Source organism: Motacilla alba, chromosome 1A, assembly GCF_015832195.1.
Source record: "Motacilla alba alba isolate MOTALB_02 chromosome 1A, Motacilla_alba_V1.0_pri, whole genome shotgun sequence".
NCBI lineage: Eukaryota > Metazoa > Chordata > Aves > Passeriformes > Motacillidae > Motacilla > Motacilla alba.
This window is the reverse complement of record NC_052031.1, coordinates 51,933,468-51,957,714: the sequence shown is the minus strand read 5'-3', so window position 1 is coordinate 51,957,714 and position 24,247 is coordinate 51,933,468. Positions and strand designations below refer to the sequence as shown.

The 24,247-nt window shown below is 41.0% G+C and overlaps 1 protein-coding gene across 8 annotated transcripts in view; it reads right to left on the bottom strand.

The window, feature by feature from the left end:
* Positions 1-7,807: 7,807 nt before the first annotated feature.
* Positions 7,808-24,247, bottom strand: part of LARGE1 (LARGE xylosyl- and glucuronyltransferase 1) — a 270,233-nt gene continuing 253,793 nt past the window's right edge. For 7 of the 8 annotated variants that reach the window (XM_038153721.1, XM_038153717.1, XM_038153718.1 and 4 more), the window contains 3 exons: positions 18,179-18,325; positions 12,858-13,053; positions 8,132-8,715 (listed from right to left, as the gene is read on the bottom strand). In XM_038153721.1, the coding sequence (XP_038009649.1) occupies positions 8,518-8,715; positions 12,858-13,053; positions 18,179-18,325 (541 nt within the window). In that variant the 3' untranslated portion in view covers positions 8,132-8,517. Of the gene's footprint in view, positions 8,716-12,857; positions 13,054-18,178; positions 18,326-24,247 lie in introns of all 8 variants that reach the window. The other variant, XM_038153716.1, reaches the window with a different exon arrangement.

The following is a 24,247-nucleotide window of genomic DNA, read 5'->3' as shown; positions in this document are numbered from 1 at the left end:
CCCCAAGAGTCCTACCATGTGCCTGAGAATATTGTCCAACTGCTTTCTGATCTTTGTCAGGCTTGGTACTGTGACCACCTCCCTTCCAGTGCCCAACTACCCTCTGGGTGAAGAACTTTTCTGGATATCAAACCTAAACCTCCCCTGACACAACTTCAGGACATTCCCTCAGATTCTGTCACCGGTCACCAAAGAAAAGAGATCAGTGTCTGCCCTTCCACTTTCCCTCATAAGGAAGTTTTAATTGCAGGAAGGTCTCCCCACAAGTTCCTTCTTTTCCAGGTTGAAAAAGCCAAATTATTTCAGACACACCTCCTATGGCTTCCCCTCTAACCCTTCAGCATTTTTCTCGATGCTGAATCTAAAGTTCTCTGAGAGCTTTAGATCTTTATTATATGTGTCACCGTAAACTGCCCCCAGCACTGGAGATGAGGCTGCCCCAGTGCAGAGCAGAGCAGAGCAGGACAATCCCCTCCTTTGCCCAGCTGGTGATGCTGTGCCTGATGCAGCCCAGGACAGGGCTGGCCCTTCTGGCTGCCAGGGCACTGCTGGCTCATGTTCAACTTTGAATGTAAATATCTAAATTGAACAACATGAATAAAAAATATTTTGCTAACTTTTAATTTCACTTATGAAAATGGAAATGAAAGAAATAAATTTAGAAAATATTTGTGTCTTGGGTGATCTGATTCAGAGTTGTTTTTTAGTACATGCTTTTTTTTGCTCTATGATGCGTAAACAGAAAGATGGTTATAGTGCCTGTATTCTCTGCATTTATGACAGAAGCTAGAAGGTTAACTTGGTGGATATTTTATATTGATGACTCTCTGTGAATGTTAATCCTTGTAGGTCCTTACAGTACTCAATAGCTTTTTTATTTTTTTAAATCGCCTTTGCTATTCTTTGAAGAATTCTTAACAGTGAAAAATACAAGATGTAAACTCTCTGTGAGCCATTTGAACCTGTATGGAAATATTCACTGATGTTATGGACTGAAAACATAATTTTGCTTATCTGTCTATTCTCTTATCAACACAGCAGAAGCTTACTGCCTGGCCTGAACACTGAGTCTCAGGTCAGCTGGATTAATTTGTGCTAATATATTTAGTAAACACTGAGCAAGGTGTCAAGGGAAAATACACCCATCTCTAGTTCTCATTCAGGACCAGCAAACTGCTGAGTCCCATCTTTTCCTCACCCCAAGGGGCCTCTGTCACTCACAGCAAGTGTACGTGAAAAAAGCAGAAAAGCTCGGTGAAGTCTATCATCAGAATAAGAGATTTCATACTGAACTCACTATTGTCATCTATAAACAGGCACAGGTAGTGGTGCCCCTTCTTTCCTGCTGCTGATGGTTAGGTCTGACTGGATGAAGAGTTCATGGATCAATCCACATTGGACTGCTCTTCCTTCCCTTATAGCATCACTGGAGAGCACTGCTGGAACAAGAGTTCCACAGGCAGATCAAAAGAAGAAATTCCATGAACCTCACTAACTCTAGCTTTGCCCTAACCATTGATCTCAGTGCTGACAATTTAAGAAAGGCTTAATAAAGCCGTAAAAGGCTTTATTAAAAGGCTTTAAGGCTTAATAAAGCCTTAAAACTTAAGAAAGGCTGAATAGTCAAGACTCCTACTGTTATCAAGCTTCTATTATCTTCTTTCTTTTTTTGCTTTTTCTTAAGGGCACGAAAGGATCAGTGTGGGAATCCAAAGAATTGAAACAAATTAATCTTTGAGCTGTGAATGGCTTTTCTCAGTGCTTTCAAGAATTTTACAATCCATAGAATTTACAGCAGGTGGGCCACATTGGCCAGTGTTTGTTAAGAAATGCCACAAATCCAGAATGGGGTTAGTCCAGCCAACATATCCTATGAACAGATCTTCTGAGGGACTTCAAAATGCTAATGTCTTCCTCATTCCTCTGAAAATCTGGCTACTTAAACCCATCAAACCCAAAACAAGCCTGCAATTATTTACTTCATATTTCTTTGCTTACCTGACAGACTGCTCCTAGTCCTTAAAGTGGTCCCAGTGATGGAGCAGACATGCTTGGACAGAGCTGGGATTCATCACTCTTCCAAGTTCAGCTGTTAGCATTTGTAGGCTCAGTGTGTGTGCTACAAGGCCTCTGAATGTGTGATTTCCATCAGCTTCATAGGATCCCCTCTACATGAGAAAAGCCTGCAGAACAGAACTGCAGGTGTTCTGCTCTGAAAGCCTGAGAGCATGGGGAATAATTGATTTTCCTAAATCACAGTTTATACCTATCCTTTGGGAAAAAAAAGTCTGTCTTTGCTCAAAATTAAGACTGCTATCATATTATGCAAACCTCAATGAAAGAAGAAGTAAAAGGAAGTATCATACACCCAGCTGCTTCATTCACCCAAATATTATGCATTCTGTGCAGAGAAAGAAAGAGAACTCCCTCAAAAAAACCTGAACAAAGAATTGTGCACAGACTACATCCTGCTATATATGTGTGAGGGGACATAAAGAAGTTTTACGAGCAAATCACCAACACCACCACCAACTTGAAATTTCAGATCCTGTAACTTTCATATGGTTGAATTTGCAGCCTTATCACAAGCCTTGTGATATAATTGTTAATGCTGAAAATTCACACGTCCATTGAGCCTCAATTACGTTGTCATAATACACAGAAATAGGCTAAGCTTGGCCTGAATTACCTGGCCTAATATGTTTGGGGATCTCTTCTTGAAAATATCTGGTAAGGGTGTCTAAATCCCTGGTCAGAGAATTACCCTCAGGTCAAAACCATTTCTTTTAGAATGAAATATTGTGTCTTGTGGCAATGGACCATGGAGCTCTCAAATGCAGCCTTTGCTACCTGTGCAGTGACTTCCACAAATTCATGCTGCAGAGATTTAAGACATTTTAACGCTACAGAAATAGTAATATGCTGGAAGTGAGGAAGATGCTCTTACCATATGAGGAGAAGCCACACACAATGACTGAACAGACACTAAACTCTAAGCCTGGGCTTCAGATTGTTTGCATCCCGACACTTTCAGTGACCTAACACTTCCACTGGAGTATCCACTAACATGTCTGCACCAATATGTTCATATGACTGACCACATAAATAAATATGTGGCTGGCTTTCTAATTCCCAGATTATTTTTTTCAACTCAACATCATAATCCTTCTCTGTAAACAAATCCCAAATCCCAAGTAAGGGTAAGAGTAAAATGTTCCAGCCAACTGACGCATACACAGCTCCTTTTGAAATCCTCAAGGACTTCATGTTCTGTTTTGGGAATGTATAACTACACATGAAACCAAACTCTTATAAAAGCAAGATTTTTTAAAATCCAGGTCTGTAAGCATTTCCTGAGCATTAATTTGCTGTGCATCGCCAGCAGCTTTTTCAAGCAATTTTGTATCATGAAACAATTTACAATCTTCAAATAATCCACAATACACCTAAGTATTTGGATGTAAACACACCATCTAAATATACATTATTAATAACAACTGTAAAATTTACTTCATTGAGCTATCAGTGCTTTTGCATTTTCAATGCTGCCCTGGAAATACCTGATTGTTGGCTGGCATTTTCTACTAGTGACTTATTTCTTCCAGTTTCACCTAGTGGAGTTGTAGAAACTTAGCTGGTTTTTTTTTTCTTCCTAATATTGAAATATATTTTGAACTAACAATGATACATTCTCTTTCTAGCACTCCCACCACTGAAAGCGTTAGACCTGGTTGAAGAATGACACTCATCCCACTTGCTGAGCTTGCTGTGTTCTGCTGCTGCCCTGAAACCTGAGGAACACCCATACAGTATCTGGCAGAGCAGGAAGGAATGTCCTGAGCAATGCCTAAGAGTAATATCTCTGCTGATTTGCCAGGACTCCCAGTGCTTCTGGCCATTAATCTTTCTCAGCCGAAAACAGATGGGGCTATTAGGCAGGCTGGAGTAATGGGGAAAACTGGCAAGACAGAGAAGGAAATGCATTATCTTCTGGGTAGAACTGCACATAAAAATGAGAACATTAAAAATGTATTTTTCATATTTAATTGGACGATGTATGATTATACCTACCAGAAAATGATGTGCAATGTGCTTTGTGCAGGGCATTTATAAAACTGTTCAGCTGTGCTAGGGCTTTATTTTCCCCTGTGGAGAGAAACAGCAGCTACGGTTCTGACGAGGTTTTTGTGCTTTTCCCTCTAACACAGGGCTTACTCTGCTGCAACAGCTGCTGCAAATAATACTACAAAGCGCCTCTACTTGTTGCAGTAAAAGGAAAATGCAGCTTACGATTTACCAACAAACCACATGAACCCAACCAGGTAAAAAATCAGTACTTTAGGAGTAACAGGAGCACATGTCATATTCAGTCACATATTCATATCACCAAGATGACGGAACTGTAGGTACAGCTGCTAATTCTTTTAGGCCATGGCATCCAAGATAATGATTACAAACAGAAAAAATACAGCAATGAAGATACAGCAAATGAAGTAGGACCAGATTGTTTACATAGGAAAACTAGCAAGGCTGGAAGGAATTACTACAACTAGGACTTGGGAAAAAAACCTGACAGATACTAAGAACTATCCCAGATAAACAGAGACATTTTCTATGTAGGCAAATGGTAGATAATCCTTCGAGAGAAAGTGATAGGATGGAAACTACAGCCAAACTTTTGAAGGTGTGTGTATATATCTCTCTATATATAGATGTATCTATTGTGACAACAGAGAATCATGGAATCATATCAGAAGGGTATTATAAGGTATCAAATAAGTGTTTCATCCAAAACTTGGACTTGCAGAGCCTGTTACATCACAGGAAGAAGCATGAAAACAAAAATAGGAGGACTAGGTGCCATGCAGCAGGTTATTATTTGGAATAATAATTATGAATGACAGTGGTGGGATGTCAGAGGTGCTGGAAAATACACAGTTCTGATTTTGGGACTTGAAAAGTTTGCAATGACTCCTAAATGTTAATGTTTTGTAGTGGAGAGGGAAAAGGTAGACACAGAACAAAATATGTGAAGATGAGAGCCCATTTCTGTAATACTTTATTTTTGATCCCCTAATTAGGCAAAGGTGAGCATTTAGGAAAGTGAAAGAGGAAAATACCCTCAAAACCTAGTAGGGTGACATTCAAGGTAAATTTAAAAACAAAACCATAATTTTCTTTCTAAAGAATCAATGGCTCTAAAAAAAAAGGTCTAGAAAACCTGAAATCCTCAGATTAAAATAGAAAGGGCTGATAAGACAGCCATGGAGTATGGTACCCCTTGGATGAATGGAAGACAAAGACAAGGAAATGTTGATATGACTAAATGGGGAATTTTAAAAGTTATTCAGGCCAAATAGGAAACCTTCAGAGAATGGAAATAAAACTGTGTAAAGCTGAAAGGAAGGTATGTAACAGTTAAGATGGAGTTTGAGAAAGCTAAGAGGGAACCTGAAGAGTAAACAGTAGGAAGTTAAAACTGAAAATGAACACTTGCTCAGTACACCAAAAGCAGAAAGTGGAGATAATGGGCAGGCCACCCCAAACAAATAGAAGAAACAATTAAAGACAATAAAGACATTGCTAAGAATCTTAATGATTTATTTGCATCAGTCTTCACTGAGAGGGTGCTGGAGTGGTATCTAAACAAGAGACTCACACTTTCCAAATATCAAAGATAAGGAGAGGTCATAGATTGAAGACTCAAGAGAGAAGTAGGTGAAACAAATGAATAAATCAAGGGCATTAAGTTACCAGGTTTATCTGCTACTTCTGGAAGATTTCAGGAGAAAACTGAGAATTAAGTAACAAAGTCCCTAGCAAATACTTACTACAGCAGAGGACTGGAAGACAGCCAGTGTTATAACTGAGTTGGGATTTTTTTTGTTGTCGGTGGTGGATTTTTTCATGGTGTTGGAGGAGCTTTGGCAGTTACAGACAGATATGTAATCCTAGCTTGCCATCAGGTAAATTGTTTGAAATGTGCTAAAAACCCCCAAGACTCACATCTCTCAAATTATGAAGCACAGAGACAAATATGACATGACAGATACAAGTCAGTACAGTGTCTATAAGGACAAAAAAAGGGACTTTTTGTACCTACTACCAATCTCTGAGCTGGTCACACCAGCCAGCACACCTAAGCCTACCCAGGAGGTCCCAAGACTCAACCTACAGGCAAGTAGTAAATCATTACCTCCCTGCTCCCCCATCCTTTACCCCTGAGAAGAGAATAATGAGAAGAATGCTTATAATGGAACTGCCAAATAATGTACAGGTTATCCTGCTGTAGGGCAATCCAGCCTATCCTTGGGCAACATTGTTAAGTCAAGGAGAAATGTACATCTGGAAATGAAAAATTTTAATACATATGGAACATAATGGTGGCCACACTGAAGTTCTGAGTGGAGATTTCACGTAGGTAGCTTCTCTTAGATTAGTTTTTGGGATCTTTCTGTACACTTAGAAATGTATCAACAGTCAATCAACTAATCAACAGTCCCTGTGCTGCAGGGTTCTTCTCATTCTCAGTCAGCACAATGACCTCTGCATTTAATTGGGAAGTTAAGACTTTGATGTTTTTAAAAGAACCTAGCCAGAACTGAGCACTAATATCAATTCTTCCCAGCTCTCTCCAGCTTTTTATGTAAAACTTTAAAAAAAAGCCATTAAGAACAGAAAAAAAAGCTCTTTGGAAAATTATGCAGTGATATATTCTTATGCAGCCAACACTACCAGGGGAAAAAATGAAAACTACACACAGCCTCCCGCCCCTTTTTATTTCTTGTCAAAGACATTGCCTTTTTTGGCTTTTCTTATATATACACAGAATGATGAACTGATATTTGTAGTTTAAATGTCTGGTTTAACTGCGTTGTTTCCACCGTAACAGAAATCTCTCACAAAATGTCAGGTTAGAAATAAAACCAGGCTCTAGAGGGATGAGGTGGGGAGGAAAGTGGAAGGTCTGGTGGCTGAAAAACAAAATGGAAAAACATGAGCAGAACACAATATGGATCCATTTCCCAGCTCAGGCAGTGGTATTGGTACATGTGGTTGTTTGGGGTTTGGGGTAGGGAGACAGACACATTTCTCACTGAGTTGTTTCTGCTTTCTCTATTAACATTGCAACAGAAATTACAAATAGCCCTGAAAGGGGTAGTGCACCTCATGTCTTCCTCCCATGTAAACACAACATTAATACTGAAGATAAAGAAAATGTCAAAAAGTCCAGTGCTTGTTTTCTGCATTTTGCTCATTAGGTTCCTGTTCGCCCTCCAGCAAATTCCTGTGTGTACCGATGTTGAAAACTTGACCAGTCCACCTCAAGCAAACACTCACTCAGATTCCCGACACATTCTTTTCTCCCCGTCCAATGGGGAGTTTATTCCTAACAGTTCTGCTCCTTTTAATTATAAACTCCTTTAACGAAGTAGTTCTGAGACCTTGCAGCAGGCAGCAGGAGAGCACCAAGGCTACTAGTTGCCTTTTTACTCATTTATATTCACTGTTCAGCAAAGAAGTCCACTTAAAGCCTAAGGCCCAGTGCCTTCACAGGTGGGCAGCACTGAAATGAGCCTACAAATCACTATTCCCCTGGTACAATGTGCCTTATAGGTAAAATCCAATTCCTGCCTAAAAGAGATAAAGGGCTAGAGCCAGGCCCTTTATCTTATGAGACACATGTGAACAAGTTGCTCTGATGAAAGAACTGACAAGTTCTGCTCACTTTCTGGCAGAGCTACTGATCTTCTTTACTGGACCACCAAAACTGAAGTTGGCAAAGAAACACAAGGGAGATATTTCCTTGGCAAGGAAAGGAGCAGCATTTAGGACTGGGGCCAAGGCAGGGTGGGATATAGGGGATTTTCCTGATAAAACAATTATTTTGAGAAAAAAAGACCAACCAATATAATGTACACAACTGAACCAGTAACACACCTTCTCAGGAGTGCAGTATTGTATAAGTGTCCCCTGTATTTTCAAGGCTAATTCAGACCTTTGGCTCATCCTGCATTAACAAGGTCATCCAACAAGGTCATTAACAGGGCCCCTGTGAAAGCTCACATGTGAAAGTTCCCTTTTAAAGTAGTGCAGACTTGAAATTCACAGGACAGCGACCCGAAGATCTTCCTTTACAGATAAAAAGCACATCAAATTATTAAATAGCAACATGAAATCCTATATTTTGAAGGTCTGTCTGTGCTCTGCAGTCAAGAGAGCGGAGTGCAATCCCAGCCCCTGCCCAGTTCCCACCTTCGGTAGCTCAGAGGGTGCCTGGCCGGCCCCGCTCGCAGACACCTCACAAATGCTAAGGCCGACAGACCCAGGGCAGTCGGGGAAGGGATGAAAGAGCATAGTCCAAAGACATGTCACTTCAAATTTCTACTGTTAGAACTGCCAAGTATGATATAAAAACAGAAAGTGTTTCTCAGTTTGGAGTTCGAAGACCAGGCCCCAAATGCTGAGCGGCTCTTGCCTCAGTGTCCCTGTTGGCCAGGCACGGGCTCCATGGTGCTAACTGTTGTTCTCTGCCGTCAGATATTTGAGGGCTGCGAAGCCATAGTGGCGTGACATGTCCTGCTGGAACTCCTCCTTAAGTGTCTTGAGACAGATGCGGTATTGCTTGTTGGAGCGGAACTTGGTGATGTCGAAGCTGGGCGCGTGCGGCATGTGGATCATGTAGGCGTTGGGCAGCACCGTGAACTCGTATTCCTGCGGGACAAAGACACGGCTGTGAGGGGAATCCCAGCCTCCCACAAGGCACCTCCACAGCCAAACGTACTCCATCGCATAACGGCGCGGTTTGTGTCTCAGGAGCAACAAACCCATCAGGGATCTCAAACAAGCTGCCTTTGCTTTTTCAAGTAGCTTTTTCTTGGTTTTTTGAAAGATCTACTTCACCTTTTTGTAAAATCACAGAATTTTTTGGGTTGGAAGGCACCTTTAAAGACAATCTAGACCAACCTCCCTGCAATGAGCACGGACATCTTCAACTAGATCAAGTTGCCAGAGCCCCATCCAACCTGTCCTTGCATGTTTCCAGCGATGGGGCGTCCACCTCCCCTCTGGATAATCTCCCCCAGTGTTTTACCACCCTCACGGTAAAAAATCCCAGCTATTTTAAAACACTTTACCCCATATAAGCCAAATAATGGAGAAATAGTACAAAAGGCACACCTGAAGCCATGTCTTCCACACAGATTTTTCAGCAGTGTGATTGCAACAACACAGCTGTGACTACACAGCATGAGTCTTAAGTGTCCATGCAAAAACACGGCTTTTGCCCTAAAATTTATTTTGCTTGGGATACTGGAATAAGCTACATTTACAAAGGCAAAACTGCATGACATATGTTGCTTTGCCTATATGCTAAGATACTTAGAGAGAAAAAATGGTACAAAATTATTTATAAACCTGAAATAAGGGGAGAATATGGTATCATTTATAGGCAATGTGTGAAAATGAACCTGCTAATTCCATATGCTTTCAGACATTTTACTCAAATTAATTTCTCCCTCACAAAGTTTGAGATATCGTGCTAACTTCTCCTCCTGTAAAACTACTTCACTTATGCTCTTCATATCTGACCAAGTTCTTTGACAGTTTTTGTTGTTAAAAAAATGATTGTTGATTTAAGTCTCCATTACTCCTGTAAGATTCTTTCAATTTTTGCAGGTAAATATAAGAGGATTAGAATAAAGCTCAAAAAAGCCTGATTCTTAGACAAGTTCACTAGGGTAGGGTATGCAACAAGCAGGTATCTTCTACAAGGAACTGGGTAAGGGATGTGAACGTCATTATTCTGTAGCCAAATGAAGTACCCTAACCACTTTTTTCATATGGAATTTCAAGAAGTCAGAGTTGTATTGGATGCAAATTACAAAGAAACTTTGAAGTCTCTACAGGCAAATTTCCTATTTTCTCACACAATTTCTATGTGCAGCTGTTGCTGGATTGACTCATTAACCCATTAACAAAAGAAACTGGCCAGGGAAGGAACATCCATAGAGCATGCTGGCTTTACAGGAAGTGGTGCACAACTCCGTCTGGTTTGCAATTCCCAGTCACTTGTAGATTTAGGAGTCTGTATGGAGACAAAGAATATCTGCTGCAGAGAGGCAGAGTACTCAAAAATATTTTAGTAGGGAAAGAGATTTATGGGAAAAACCACACCTCTGCTGATTAACCTGAGTGTTTCACCTGTATGTGCTGAACAGCTAAGTGCAGATGCAGCTCCTTCTTCTCTATGAGAATGTCTGTTCCCTGCCAGACAGTGCTAAGGTGGTAAATCTTTGTTCCAATTTACAATGTTGTCATATACAGGAATTGGGTCCTCTGAGCTTCTGTTTGGGGTGAAAAATGTATAGCCAAAACAAAATAATCTGATGCTCACATGCAGAATTTATGCACCTGGAAGATGCTTAGGACTAATGGGGAACCAAATGTGAAACCAAAGGCTGGCACCATGGAGTGAGGAGAGCTGATGAACTACAAACTACAGAAAATGACTCTATAGGATCTTAAAACTACAGGCTGGAGCTGCAGAGGAAGATGCATTCCCCTCATACAACCCGTTTTTTGTTCTCTGTTTGTACCCCAAGTCTGTAATATTGCAGGTCAGGGACTGTCTACACTCTGCTAACTGTTCAGCACAGCAGCATTCCCATCCCTCTGAATGGCCTTCAGGCACATAAAGCTTTTCAAAAAACTGTGAGTCTACTGCTAATAATCCTCTTCGAAAAATGCTGGGCTAGGGTCCTGGGAAATGGGACACTCACAGTCTAGCAGTCCAGTCACTGGAAAGGTAGGGAAAGGTTTCCTAATGACTGTGCCCTACTACATGGATGCCTCTGTTGAAAAGGCAATGCACTTGCAGGAACCTCTGTCCCTGTCTCCTAGATTACAAATTTTTTAGATGAAGACTAGCATTATCTGTGCATTTGTACAGCATCCAGCTCAGTGGACCCCTGCATGCTGCCAGAATAACAATGATGATTATCTCCATGTCATGTCCTGCTCTGAGGGATGGCAGGGGCATAGGCTCTTGGAAAGGGATCTGGAACAGACCCCTTGATAGACACTGCAGTCATGAGGAGCAGTGAAATAACTGAGAAGCTGCTCTGCCTGCTGGTAATGAAGCCAGCCTAGCAGCTGGCAGGAAACTGATCTGTGCACACCCCAAAGCAGAGGAATGCCACAGGGGAAGTAGCTGTGCCATCCCATGTCTCCTCTAGGCTCATTTATGTGAGAACCTGCCGATATCCAAATTGCTACAGAGGAAAATGAAACTTCTTTTAAATGTGATACTCTGCTCAAGGCTGGGAGAGTGAGAAGAACAATTTCCCAACCCAATGGTCATTTAAAATAATTGCACTATGATCAACTTTGAAAACTGTTTCCATTTCCCATGTGTGAATCTGTTCTGAGCAGACACCTGTGAAAGGAAGAGTTAAATCCTGAATGCTACATAAGAGCTGCCACTGGGAACATAAGCCTTGTTACCCATATTAACAAATAATAAGCCATTACCTTGGCACTCTCCACAACTGATGTTTAATTAATTAGTGCTTGGAAAGTGCACTGGAAAATTACGGTGCTATAGCAAAGTATTATTAACATTAATATAAGGGAAAATGTGTTTTCTAGTCTGTTTTCTAGTCTAGTTTTCTCATTCTAGGGAATGTCCTTGGCAAATAGAGGGCAAGTGGCTGCCAGCCCAAGGTGACCATGTGGTTTTGTAAGCAGAAGCAGAAAATATCCTTCCCACATATGCCTGCACACAAATACACTGTAGCCCACACCCCAGAGACACTATCTCCCACTAACTTGCTCCAAGCCTTGATCTGCTCTGTTTCACATAAACTGGTAAGACTTGAGCAAAGAAGGATCTGCTCTATTCTAGATTGATAGTAGAAACTATCACAGGAGGATAAAGATCACCAAAACCCATTTTTTCAGTTAGCATGAAATGCTACTAGTTCAAACACTGGGATTGAAACCAAACTGAAAAAAACTACAACAAACCCAAACTAAAAAGAAATGCCATGACCCAGACCTTACTGATGAGCACAGTGGGTAGCTCCTCATCCAAGAACAGCAGGGTGATGCAAATCCTGCCATTTCAGTGAGCAGCAGCACTGGGCTCCCATGGAGCCATAGTCACTGCCAGCCTCTAAAATTTAGGTTGGCAGCAGGGACCTTGGCAACTCTGAGAGCTCTGGTGCCAGTCTGGGACTCCTGAGCTTTCTCTGCATCCTTATTATTATAAATTCTGCCCAGCAGCTTTATCCCAAGTCACAGATCCAAGAAGTAGGTAGCCCAAGGCTCAAGTACCTGAATCCTTTAGAGTCAGCACCACAGCCCCAGACTTTGGAAATGTGAAGATTGGCTTTGCAGAAATGTGCTGTAAATCCCAGCCAGAAATTAAAGATGCTTACCTTGAATTCAACTGAAGACTAGTTTTTGAATTGTAAATTAGTATTTGGGACTCACAAACCTCAATTTAATGGAAAAAATCCAGCTAGGTCTACATGTTCCTTAATAAGTGATGGGATTGGCAACAACTGCTGCAATGCTTCAGTCAGGAGGAGAGCACTACAGGGGTTCTGCCTCTACAAAACAATGTATTTCTTAAAACTGACAAATAAATGAACTCAGACTCAGCTCTTCATTTAATACTTGACAAGCATTAAACGGAGTGTTCCCAACTCAAGAAGCACTCATTAAGGAGCTCCGTAAGGCCAGATGAACACTTTGGTGATGCAAAGCATGACACCTTCCTGCAGGACATGGACTTGGTTGTAACAACCCTGCTGCATAGCCCTGGGTGAGATACTTGTGTGTCATCTCCTCACCTGTGCATCCAGTTCCATGATGTGAGCTACTTTGTTCCAGCCAAATCCCACAAAGCGCCTGTCATACTCCGGGCAGTCCTTCCTCACGACGACGTATGGCTCAAAGTCTGCTTCCCACTCCACGCGGTAGGGGGTGGTGGCTGTTCGCCACTTGGCGAAATTTGTTGGCGCGTGCCCTTTCGTCCAGACGTGGTACCTGAAACAGACATAAATGGCAGGGACGTGGGGAGGCAATTAGATAGAAAGCATCTTGGCGAGGAAACAAAATATTACCCGTTAGATTAAATGCTCAAAAATAAGGACATTAGCTTACAGTTCACATCATCCTTTTCAGGACGCATCGGAGGCAATTTCTAGGACTATTTCCAGCATGCCTTCCAGAGCTCAATGCTTAAACACATCTAGTTGGTGAAGGATAGTGTGAAAACAGCACCTCATGCTAATGTGAGAAACCATTACACAGTACCCTGTCAGTTCATCTGCATTACAAGTGCTGTGTGTTATTCCTAGCAACAAGCAGCTTCATCGGTCGGTGCTCTAAAATCGGTGTGGAAATCTGCAGCTCAGATAAAGTCCCTAAAATTAGCTATTTCCCCACCATGGTGACATTCACAATCTGCTTTATAGGCAATTTTATAATTTCCATGAGAGACACCTGCAGCTCTGGATAGATGTTCCATTTTATTAATTACGGTTATTACTATGGCAGGAACCAAGCTGCATAATTACATTAATAAGTAAAATATTACATAAAGGCTTTCTGCTCTAAGTTCTACATTGTGGGGAGTACTCCTGTGATCTTCAGCAAGGCAATCAATTTGATTTACAGAAAAAGATCCTTTTGTATTTTGCTAATCTTGTTTAGGTCACAGCAGGTCTCTTCCTAGCACAGCTTGAATGCACCCCATTAGTGCCAGGGTCAATGACTCTCTCGCCCACTTATTGTAACACTTTCCAAAAATCAATGAGACAAGCTCTTTCTTCAGATTCACAGATTAATTAATGAAACAAAGGCATAGCAAGTTTCTGTCTTACAACACTGAGATAGACAGGCAACAGAAGGGACAAAACAAATATCCTGCCAATTTGTAAAGTAAGGTACACTGAATTCACAGGGATGACTCACATGCTAAAAGTGAAGGGATTTGAGCATTAAATACTGCAAAATTACAGCATGATGTAATGTTTAAATCCCAGAAATTCTCATAACATTGTAAGCCTTTGCTAAAAACAGGAATATAAAATCATAGCCTAGGGGTTTTCATTTGGACATATTTTGTATGGCTTGTAACAGGAGAATCAGAGGTGTTCAGCTTTGCCAACTCTCTCTTTAGGGCAGTGCAGAGGACTGAATTATTACCATGGCATTGGGGTCACAAGTAATGTATGGTCCTTTGTATGCTGCATTTCTAAAATGTAAACAGGTTTTACCACTTTCAGATATCTCACTTAGGGACCAGGAAAAACAAAACCCTTCTGTATTAAAAACCAGTGAAATAATGACAGTGACAGTGAAATAATTCTCCAGAGATTATTAGTAAGCAGTGCCAGATTCACAAAGATGTTTATAACCCTTAATGCCCTTTGGAATCATTGCCAAAAAACCTATCCCTTTTCTTGGCCTCTTTTGGAGATGAGTAGCTAACCTAGCCAGTCACTAATGTGCAACTATCTATGCTGGAAAAAAACCCCAACCCAACAGTCACAATGTGGGGTTTAAAATGATATAAGATGGTGGAAGGTGCTGTATCTTCTAAAATCCTACCTCCGGCATTTTGAAATTAATTATGATAATAATAATAATAATAATGACTGCTAAACACTTATGAAGTGATTTGTATCTTCAAAGCCCCATACAAACTTTGGTTAATTGAGAGATTCCTGTGGAGAAGCAACCAAATGCTGCTGTTATTCTAGTAACACTCTCCCATTGATTTATACAGAGGGTAACAAAATGCTAACCATAAAAATAATTCAATTTCTTTCCACCCTTTTTGGAAGTATCAGTGAAAGCACCTATAGCAGCTCAAGTATAACCTCTGTGAGTCAAGAGAGACAACTAGCAGGGCAAAATATATAATTGGGAAGAAACAATAAAGGATAAATATGGAACTGGGGTTACAGAGACAAGAAAAAAAAAAACCAAAAAGGAAGGAGTAGATTTGATTGTACAAAACCAAATAACAACAGAACAGAAGTTTTTTATTTACCTCTACAGAGTTACTGAAGTGTGTAGAAGGAAAGAGAAAGGCAGAAGGACAGCTAAGGTCCTGACAAAGAGGTAAATGAATATTGGATGCTCAAATGAGGTGTACACACAATAGTGATGGAGGAGTAATTAGACTGAAAACAGTCTAATTGTGAGAACATTAAAAGAATTGTGAGAGCATTATTGGATTGCATACATATATGTACATACAATATATATGGGTTCATACACAGCTAATCTGTTGGAACTAGGTCTTGGTCAATGGCTGATTACATGTACTATACTGCAAAGGAAGAGAAGCAGACGCCATTCTGTGGAGGTACATAGAGAGGAAGCTCCCATTAAAGGATGAGTCATTTCCAGCAGACTTTACTATCAGTGATGCAGTTGTGAGAAGAGGTTCACTGTCCATACTGGTATTCCATCTCACAGGACAAATGAATAAGTGTAATTTTCTGCTCAGGCCCTTCTCACTCAAGATTTAAATAAACATTGAATTTTAAGGCCACACTCAATCTGACAATCCCCGGAGAACTTTACGAAAATTGGGAACAATATATTTTTCACTATGCTCGCAATTTTGACAAATCCAAACCAAGTAATTTTATCTGCCTAAAATCACGATGAGTTTCCTTCCCACGGTTTGTGGAAAACAACTGGAACGCACCACATCCCCTCCTCCTCCACTTTGGATCCAGTGCTTCATTTTACTGATTGTGTTCCTGATTGTTTTATGTAAAATAAAATTTCAGAACTATAGTAAATTTTGCCAAAGTTAGCAAAATGAAGTAGTTATTCTTCTCAGAGTGGTCTTCCTCCCTGCCTCCGCTAAGTTTCCCATTTCAGTGAGAAAAATGAGTGAAAGAAGAAATTTCCCACTTCTGTTCTCAGATGCTTCAACATTTTGCTGGATTGTGGATGCCATCAGTTAATTAGTTAATGAGTTGTTGCTTTTTATGTTTTCTCACTATGATGATGTCAGCTGTGGTTTCCCCTGTGCCTGGATGTGTGTGGGGATTACATTTGTGCCCATCAGCTCTTACCAGGCCCTGAGCAGGCACATCCTCGGGAGCACACTCCCAGCCAGCAGCTGCCAAAGGTCCCAGCGAGCTGGCACATAGCCCCCACTGTGGCAGAGGGTTCACACAGCACACCTTGCCAGCCACAGATGCTCACTTCTCTTCTGCTGGTGACTGAGGGATGTAATTGAGAGCCGATGTGTACTTCTTAGCTGCCCAGAGGTAGAAAAGGTCACCATTTCAAAAAGAGGTGACAAAAGCAATTTCAGTGAGGGAAAGATTGTAATCTACAGTGTGGTGTGAGGGACTGGGATGCTGCAGGCACTCTCAGCAATCACTGTCATGCCAGTCCTCCCCAGCTCACTCCCACCTGCTCAGCGTCAAACTGCAGCACTATTAAAGCACCTTGAAGGTGGAGGTGGAAATTCTCAGCCCAGAGCTGAGAGCCCAGATGCTTTGTGGCTGTCTACAGATTTGAGCAATGAAACGAGCCAAAACAAACTGAGGAAGCATTTGTAAAATGTATCCTACATTAATATGTACACCAGCTACAGACTGCATGTCCTTTAAGTCTTACTTAACCTTGCATTGGAAAAACTCCCACTGGTGTTAAAGACAATTTAGCCTGAGTGAGACTTGAGAAAGGATTTGCAAATCCAGCTGTGTATGTAACACACCAACATGCTGTTTAGCTTGAAGATGAAATCTGTAGTGGAAGGCCACCACTGTGCAGCTGACTGCTGGTGGAATGCAACAACTGAAAATCCTAAGGGTGTTATTTTCCAATGCAAAGACTTTTTCTCTCAACTACGGGAGAAGAAACTATTTTTTATCAGATCTCTTGTAATTTTTATGTCTTTTGTATGTTAAAGAATGATGGCAGAGGGAAAAGTACTTGCTTTATCAGTATCCTTAAGTAACTTTCCAGAGGCATGCCTTTCTCAGTCACCTCGTTTCTGTTTCAAGGCAGTCACTGGTAGAACTCTGACACTGATCAGAATTATGTTTTTCAGACTCACACAGGCTGTCTGCTATGATATGTGCATGCAACCCATATGAGGGAAGGGAGGCTGCTGCAACGAGAGAGGTGTGTAATATAGGGAATGGGAAAAGTGTGAGGAAAGCTCTAAAGTAAGAGGAGGATGAGAGAGGTATGATATGGAGCTCCTCCAGCCATGGATAATGCATAGCTTTTTCATAGCTTTTATCTCTAGATCTCAAAATACTGCAAAAAGGAGAGGTGAACATTGTTACCTGTATTTCAGAGACAGGGAACAGAGATGTAAGAAAGCAAAGTGATTCGTGTAGCACCTCTCAGCAGGGGAGCAGTGGAGCTGAGAAGAGAACGCAAGTCTCCTAAGCCCCCTCTCTGTGCAACATCATAAGGCCATATTGTACTCTTCCCATTGCTGAGATGCTTTACAAATGTCTGCTAATCAGACCTTACCACACACACTCAAGAGATGGTTAACCCCTGGCAGTTGCATTTTAAAACTACGAGTCTGGCAGGTAATAGAAGTGACTTGTTCACAGCCACAAAAGAAGTCTGCTTCAGAGAGGAGCTCCAAATTTAGGTGTTCTTTGCTTCTTAGTCTCTAGTCAGAGTACTTTCTTACCTCTGCATGGAGGAACTCTAGGTATTTGAGCAGATGTTTCACACCTTAAAAGAGCGTAAGACAAGCCTGCGTTTGTTTTTCCAGTAAGGAAGAGAACCAATGGGCAGAGATACATTACTTTTGGTCACATGAGAAGACACAGCTACCCAGATAGTATTTGGCAGCCAAAAAGTAACTTACACGCACTTGAGTGTAATGGTCATGCTTGATTTTGTAGCACAATAAAAAATTATGAAAATAAAACAAGTTCGATTTAACAATCAATGTCTTTCAGTAGAGGACTGTAATACGAGATAAAATGCTGAGCTTACAGACAGAATATATCCACATGATTCTGTTCATTGCTTCTCTATGAAAAGAGAAGAAAGTTCCAATAAGTTTCTTAATGCAGCTGACAGTGAAAATGAAGAAACAAATATTCAGAAGAAAATAAGAACCAGAGCTAATTAACGCAGGTTAAAGAGCACTTTCCATTACCTGAATGTAAAGAGGGTTCCCATGTCCAACATAGATAACAGCTCTGCTTTTGACTTGGGGAAGGAGAGGCGGTAGCGCAGGGTCTCAAAGGCAGGTACAATCAGAGCTTTCTTGGTGTTGGCTAGGTCTAGCTGGATGACAGACTTCCTGGCAAAAGAGAAACAACAAGGAAAAGCAGGAAAATTTTCAACTGAGCAAATCACTGAGCTTTTCAAAATAAAGTGCAAAAAATGGGCAGTTAGGATACTATAAATGTAACTATGGCCCATATCTTTTCCTACAGGTGCTTCAAATTTTCTTCTCCTTTTGGTCTGCTGCTTTAAAAGCAGGGAGAGCAACAGAATTCCAAATGAGCTTGTGTTTGACTGATCAATGCTGATCAGACTGTAGGCAGCAAAGAAGGGCTCTACACTTGAATGGACTAGGGTGCCTCTCTTTTTCCTTGTTTTTGCTGCAAGTTGTTCAGTGAAGAGACTGTTTTGGTGTGTGAGTGTGTGTGCACATATGCATTTCACACAGGGCTCTTTACCAGACAGGGGCCTTGGGACAACTGTCGCAGCAGAGGAGCAACTTAGCAATCTCTCATCCTGCCTGCCAGGGGTGTTCAGCCTGTTCTTTCCTAACAAACTAAAATTCAAAGAAAAAAAAGTTACTTTTCCATCCCCCAACTGAATCTTACTATGCCTGTCATTAGAAATAACTCTGTCCAAATTTTTATTTCATTATCTCCATATTTCATACCAGAAATATGCCTCTCTCTCCCTGTCAAAGTCAGTTCCCCTTAAGAGGATTCACTGTCCTGACTTTTATGTTACTGCAACAAGCAATCAAGGAGAATGTTGACAAGCAGCAAACTCTCTACAGCCTTTTAAGCTGAAGGAATTGGGATCACTGCCCTAATAACAGAAGAACCAAACAAACAATTTTTCTAAGCCCAGAATATCTAGAATTCATTTATACTGCTGTCACAGAAAAAGAAGATGTGCACAACTACTTCATAAAATCTGAATTTTAGGAAATTCATGCCACTCTATAGGCCTGTTCTATATTAAGCAATCTGTTCTCAGCTCCTTACTGCAAAGTTTGCATTGTTCAAAGAGCCCCTGACACATTCCAGTTAACTTTTCACAACTGAAGGATTTTAACAGCATCTTATCATGAATGGTTTTGTACCTTCTTCTTGTAGCTTCTCCCTCACCATCACTAGAGGCCAAGATATCTGCATGTCAACAGATGACTCCTTCAAATCAGCATTTGTGACCTTCCAAAGTTGTTGAGCAGTGCCAGTATACAGTCTTTATGATGCTTTTAAATGTTTCTTCCCTTTCACACTTCTGAGAGCAGGGGATACTAACACAGTTTCTCTTCCAAAATCTAAGTCTTTCTAGTCTCTGTGCAATCTATCAGCCTTGAGCAGTACAGCTTTGGGGATTCAGTTCTAGGAAGGAGCAGGTAACGTTTGTAGTGATGCTCATCCTTTGGGCTCTGCAAGGAAACAGTGGCTTCCATTTATGGCTGTTACTATAACTTTGTTTTATGGAGAGCTCAAAAGGCCCAGGCAAAATTCAAGGCCTTGCTGTGCTTGGCACTGTCCAAGAGTAGGAAACAATCCTGCCCACCAAAGTTTACAGTCTGAAGCTGACCAAAGCTACAGCAGACACAGGTATCAAGCACAAGTAACAGCAGAAACTGTCAGACAGAGCAACTTGTGCTGAATCTAGTGCTGGATGTGACTTATTCTCTAATATATGGGATATAACCACAAAATTGCTGTTGATACCAGTGATCCTTTCTGCACACTCCCTGCTGCTCCCATGACCTGCAAATTTCATACAGTTGTAAATGCCTGAACAAGTAAAAGGAATAAATGATACTACCTTCATGAAGAAATCAAAAAAAGCAGAGGTAAGGGAACAAACTGACAGAACCGCCTGAAATCACTTGCACTGACAGAGGTCAACATGAAGAGTGAGGTAAGCGAAGAGGAACAGAGGTCTGGAAACAAGATGCTTGAGGTGCATTCAGGCAACCACAGAGATGTGGAGATACTTCCAAAGTGAAAAAAAAATAGCAGAACACTCTCTGCAGAAATATTTTCAAGAGATATGTGAGCATCTGAGGTGCATATTGGTATGGTGGGTTGACCTTGGCTGGACACCAAGTGGCCACAAAGCTGCTCTAAGCTCTCCTTCTCTGCTGAGTATGGGAGAGAAAATAAGATGGAAAACAACTTGTATGTTGAGATAAGATGGTTCGCTAAAACAAAACCAAAAGGTTGAGTATGCACCAACAAAGAGAAAAATAGAGGATTTTATTTTCTCCTTCCCATCAAGTGATGTCTGGCCCCTTCCTGGGAAGCAGGGCTTCAGCACACATAGTGGTTGCTCTAGAAGGCAAATATTCTAAATAACAAATGCCCTGCCTTCCTTCTCCTTTTCTCAGCTTTTATATCTATCTGAGCAGACATCATTTGGCATAGATTCTCCCTGTTCAATTTGGCTCAGCTGTATTAGTTGTGTCCCCTCCCAAGATCTTGCCCACTGCCAGATGGCGGGCAGAATGATGGAGAGGTAGCACTGATTCTGTGCCAGCACTGCCCAGCAGTAGTCAAAACACTGGTGTGTCATCAACACCTTTCCAGCTACCAAGGCAAAGCACAGCACTGTGAGGGATGTTGCGGGGAAAGACCTCCATCTCAGCCACAACCAGTACAGGTGGTAAGGTCAAAGTGGAGGGCTCTCCAAAATGGAGCTAGGAGTTGAGACACACTCAGACAAGAAGCCCAGCAGCACTGATCTCTGAGTAGAATCACCTGCCCTTGAGGTGGACTCTGTGACATAGAAGACTGATGCAAAGGGAAGAAGAACTCACTGCTGACATTCAGATGTTGAACTTGAGAGACAAAGGACAACAGAGGCCATTTAAACTGTGATAATGGCAGGGAGGACTTGTTAGAGAAAAAACCACCTTCCATTTTCTTCTCATAACTTGGTCTACTCCTTGGACAACAGCTGAAATTCTAGCTTCTTCCCACTGGAAGCAAATCTACCTTTTCATTTCTCTGTGGGATGACTTTTTCTCCTGTTTTGAGTGGAGGTGCTATTTGTTGGTTGGCTGGTTCTGTTACACTTTGGGAATAGGAAAATTTTGTTGGTGCTGCCAGATATCTGGAATATAATGTAGGGAATACATTTGCTTATTTTGCAAGCTAGCACTGGGTAAACTAGGTAATTCTTGCACTATCCAGCTGAGGGCTGTTTTTTTTTTTTTTTTTGGATTCAGTGGTATTGATTAAGTATCTACTTTCCTTTCATGTCCTTCTCCCCCAAACCCCAAAATAAGGATTTATGACTATGAAAAGCTAGCTCTCTTTGTGCTAGTGTTGTCCAGGAAACAAATTCCCAGCTGTCTTTGTGTTCAGACCTATGTGTGTCATTCTGACACAGTGAAGGTTGGGTTAAATTTTAAATTTAATCAACCATATTTTTCACAAAGCAGTGAAGAAATGAATCTTAAATCACAAGAGTCTCCTCACAGGTAGAATGATCTCCATCATGTTGATATCAATCTTCTAATCTGCATAGTTACTTTAAAAATTAACACAGAATTCTCATCCTCATATAAGTAGATAGTAAGATCATTCCCATTTTTGGAGGATAGAGAAGCTCAGACATATAAAAGCTAGTAACCTAATCCTAAAGCACTACATTCAGGAAAAAAAAAGAGTCCATTAACTCAAATGTGCTTCCACCATCAGGATTTGGTAAGTGGTTGGTTGCAAGTTACAAATACAGCAGTCATTGAGCTTGTGGTCAGAACTGGAGAGTTGTCAACCCCTTGTTAAATTCATTAGAATGTTCTTCCTCTCTGCAGAAGACACGAATTCATAGACTACAAAGGCAACAAACACAAAAACCCCAATAGGCACAATCTGAACTACCTCCATAGCTGAGATACTGAAAAATAAGCAGAACTACTTCACAACTCATGATGTAGGGGGCAGATATAAAACCCGTGGACAGAGCTGGGATGCTGGGTCCCAATTAATTCTTAATGTGTCACTGGAAGCCAAGGGCACATTTTACACAAATGTGTCAGGAAAGAACTTCAATACTAGCTGTGACACCTGTAGATAAGCAGACTGTCTCACTGTTTTGTGTTAGAAATCACCGTAGAATGACCCAAACATCTTACTTGCAGCAACCAGAAGAAGCCTTTACCCCCGGGGCACTGACAAGATGACCTCAGTAACTACGGTAAACAGGAAATCTTTAAATGATACTTTTGTACTTCACAGAAGACTAAAAGGATGTTTGATGGAGATAAAAACATTGAAATGGTTTTACTTAGCAGCTATGAAAAAGCTCAATTAGCACAAATCTAAGTGCAAAGCAACAGAAAAATAAAGGGATAGGTAACCACCAGCTCCATCAGCTCCTCCTTCAAAACTGGTTGTAACCTTTCTCATATGATACCTTCAAAGTAAGTTGAAAATATTTTTCAAAATTCCTTTCTTTCTGAGAATATATTATCTGCAGAGACATAATATGCAGTATATGTAAATCAGCAAAGTTTCAGTGAGTAGGACTTGCCTGGCTTATTTTGTACAAAGTGATGCCCGAAATACCACACTATTTCCATTTGTTTATGGTTGTTCTATCTGAGGAAATGAGGATAAAATTGTTTTACGTCTCTCTAACAAACAATTGCTGCCATTCAGACAGATAGCACTAATCAGTTATTTGCAGAGGCAGTAGGAACAGTCAATGCAGGAAGACACAGGGTATCCATATTTAAAATAACCTCAATGCAACTCCCTGCTACTTTGCTTAGAAAAATCATTACTGAAAAAGCTACAAAAGTGGCCAGTCCACATAAAAAAAAAAAAAAAAAAAAAAAAATCCAATCACTTTTTAAAGAGCTGGTAGTAGCAGATTAGCAACTTCAATATTCCCAGGCAAGAGAGACTCTCAATCAGAGTTAAGGTGGTACAGGCCTTAAAAAAGGCTGGCAGAGTAACACAAAGTCTCAGAGGCAGCAGCTCTCAGAGAGCATCTCTGCTTTTTTCTGAAACATCACCAATGCACCATCATGGTGCACTTAGTTCTGTAATATTTCACCTTATGAGAATTATCTCTATGGTTGCAATATCTCAAGGAAATGGGGGTACTTCATTCTGTCTGCTCTCTTCTTCCTTTCATTGCTGGTTCCCATCCGTGCACTGTGAAGCAGCATGAGAGAACAAGTTCCTTTTCTAGCACTAAATGGCAGTATCAATAGCTGCCATCCTTACTGTGTCCAGCACTGATCTGAAAAAATGTACCACTATGCAACACTAACAGAAGAATAGAGAAATGAAGAACAACTCTTCATCCACGTATCTGGAGATAGCTAATGTGTGCAAGGAACAGAATAATTTTAGAGTGCTCCTAGCACAACTTGAAAAGACTTCAACAAAATAAGAAGAAAACAAGCTTATACAATGTGCTAATACTTCAATGATACAACTGAAATCCAGCGTCTTGAAAGCCATAGAATAGTTTGAGCCGGAAGGCACCTCTGAAGGTCATCTACCCCTTTTTTTCAAGTAGCTTTTTCGTGGTTTTTTGAAAGATCTACTTTCTCTTTTTGTAAAATCATAGAATTTTTTGGGTTGGAAGGCACGTTTAAAGACAACCTAGCCCAAACTCCCTGCAATGAGCAGGGACATCTTCAACTAGATCAGGCTGCTCAGAGCCCCATCTAGCCTGACCTTATTTGCAGGGATGAGATACCCATCACCTGTTTGTGCAATCTGTACCAGCATTTTGACATCCTCATTGCAAAAAACTTACTCCTTACATCTCATCTAAATCTCCTCTCTGTTAGTTTAAAACCACTTATGCTTGTCCTATCTCAACAGGTTCTGCTAAAAAAGTTCGTCCCCATCTTTCTTATTAAGCTCCCTTTATGTTCTGGAAGGCCATAATAAGGCCTCCCTGGAGCCTTCACTTCTTCAGGCTGAACAACCTTAACTCTATGATCCCTTCCTCATAGAAGAGGTACTCCACCCCTCATAATAGTGAGTTT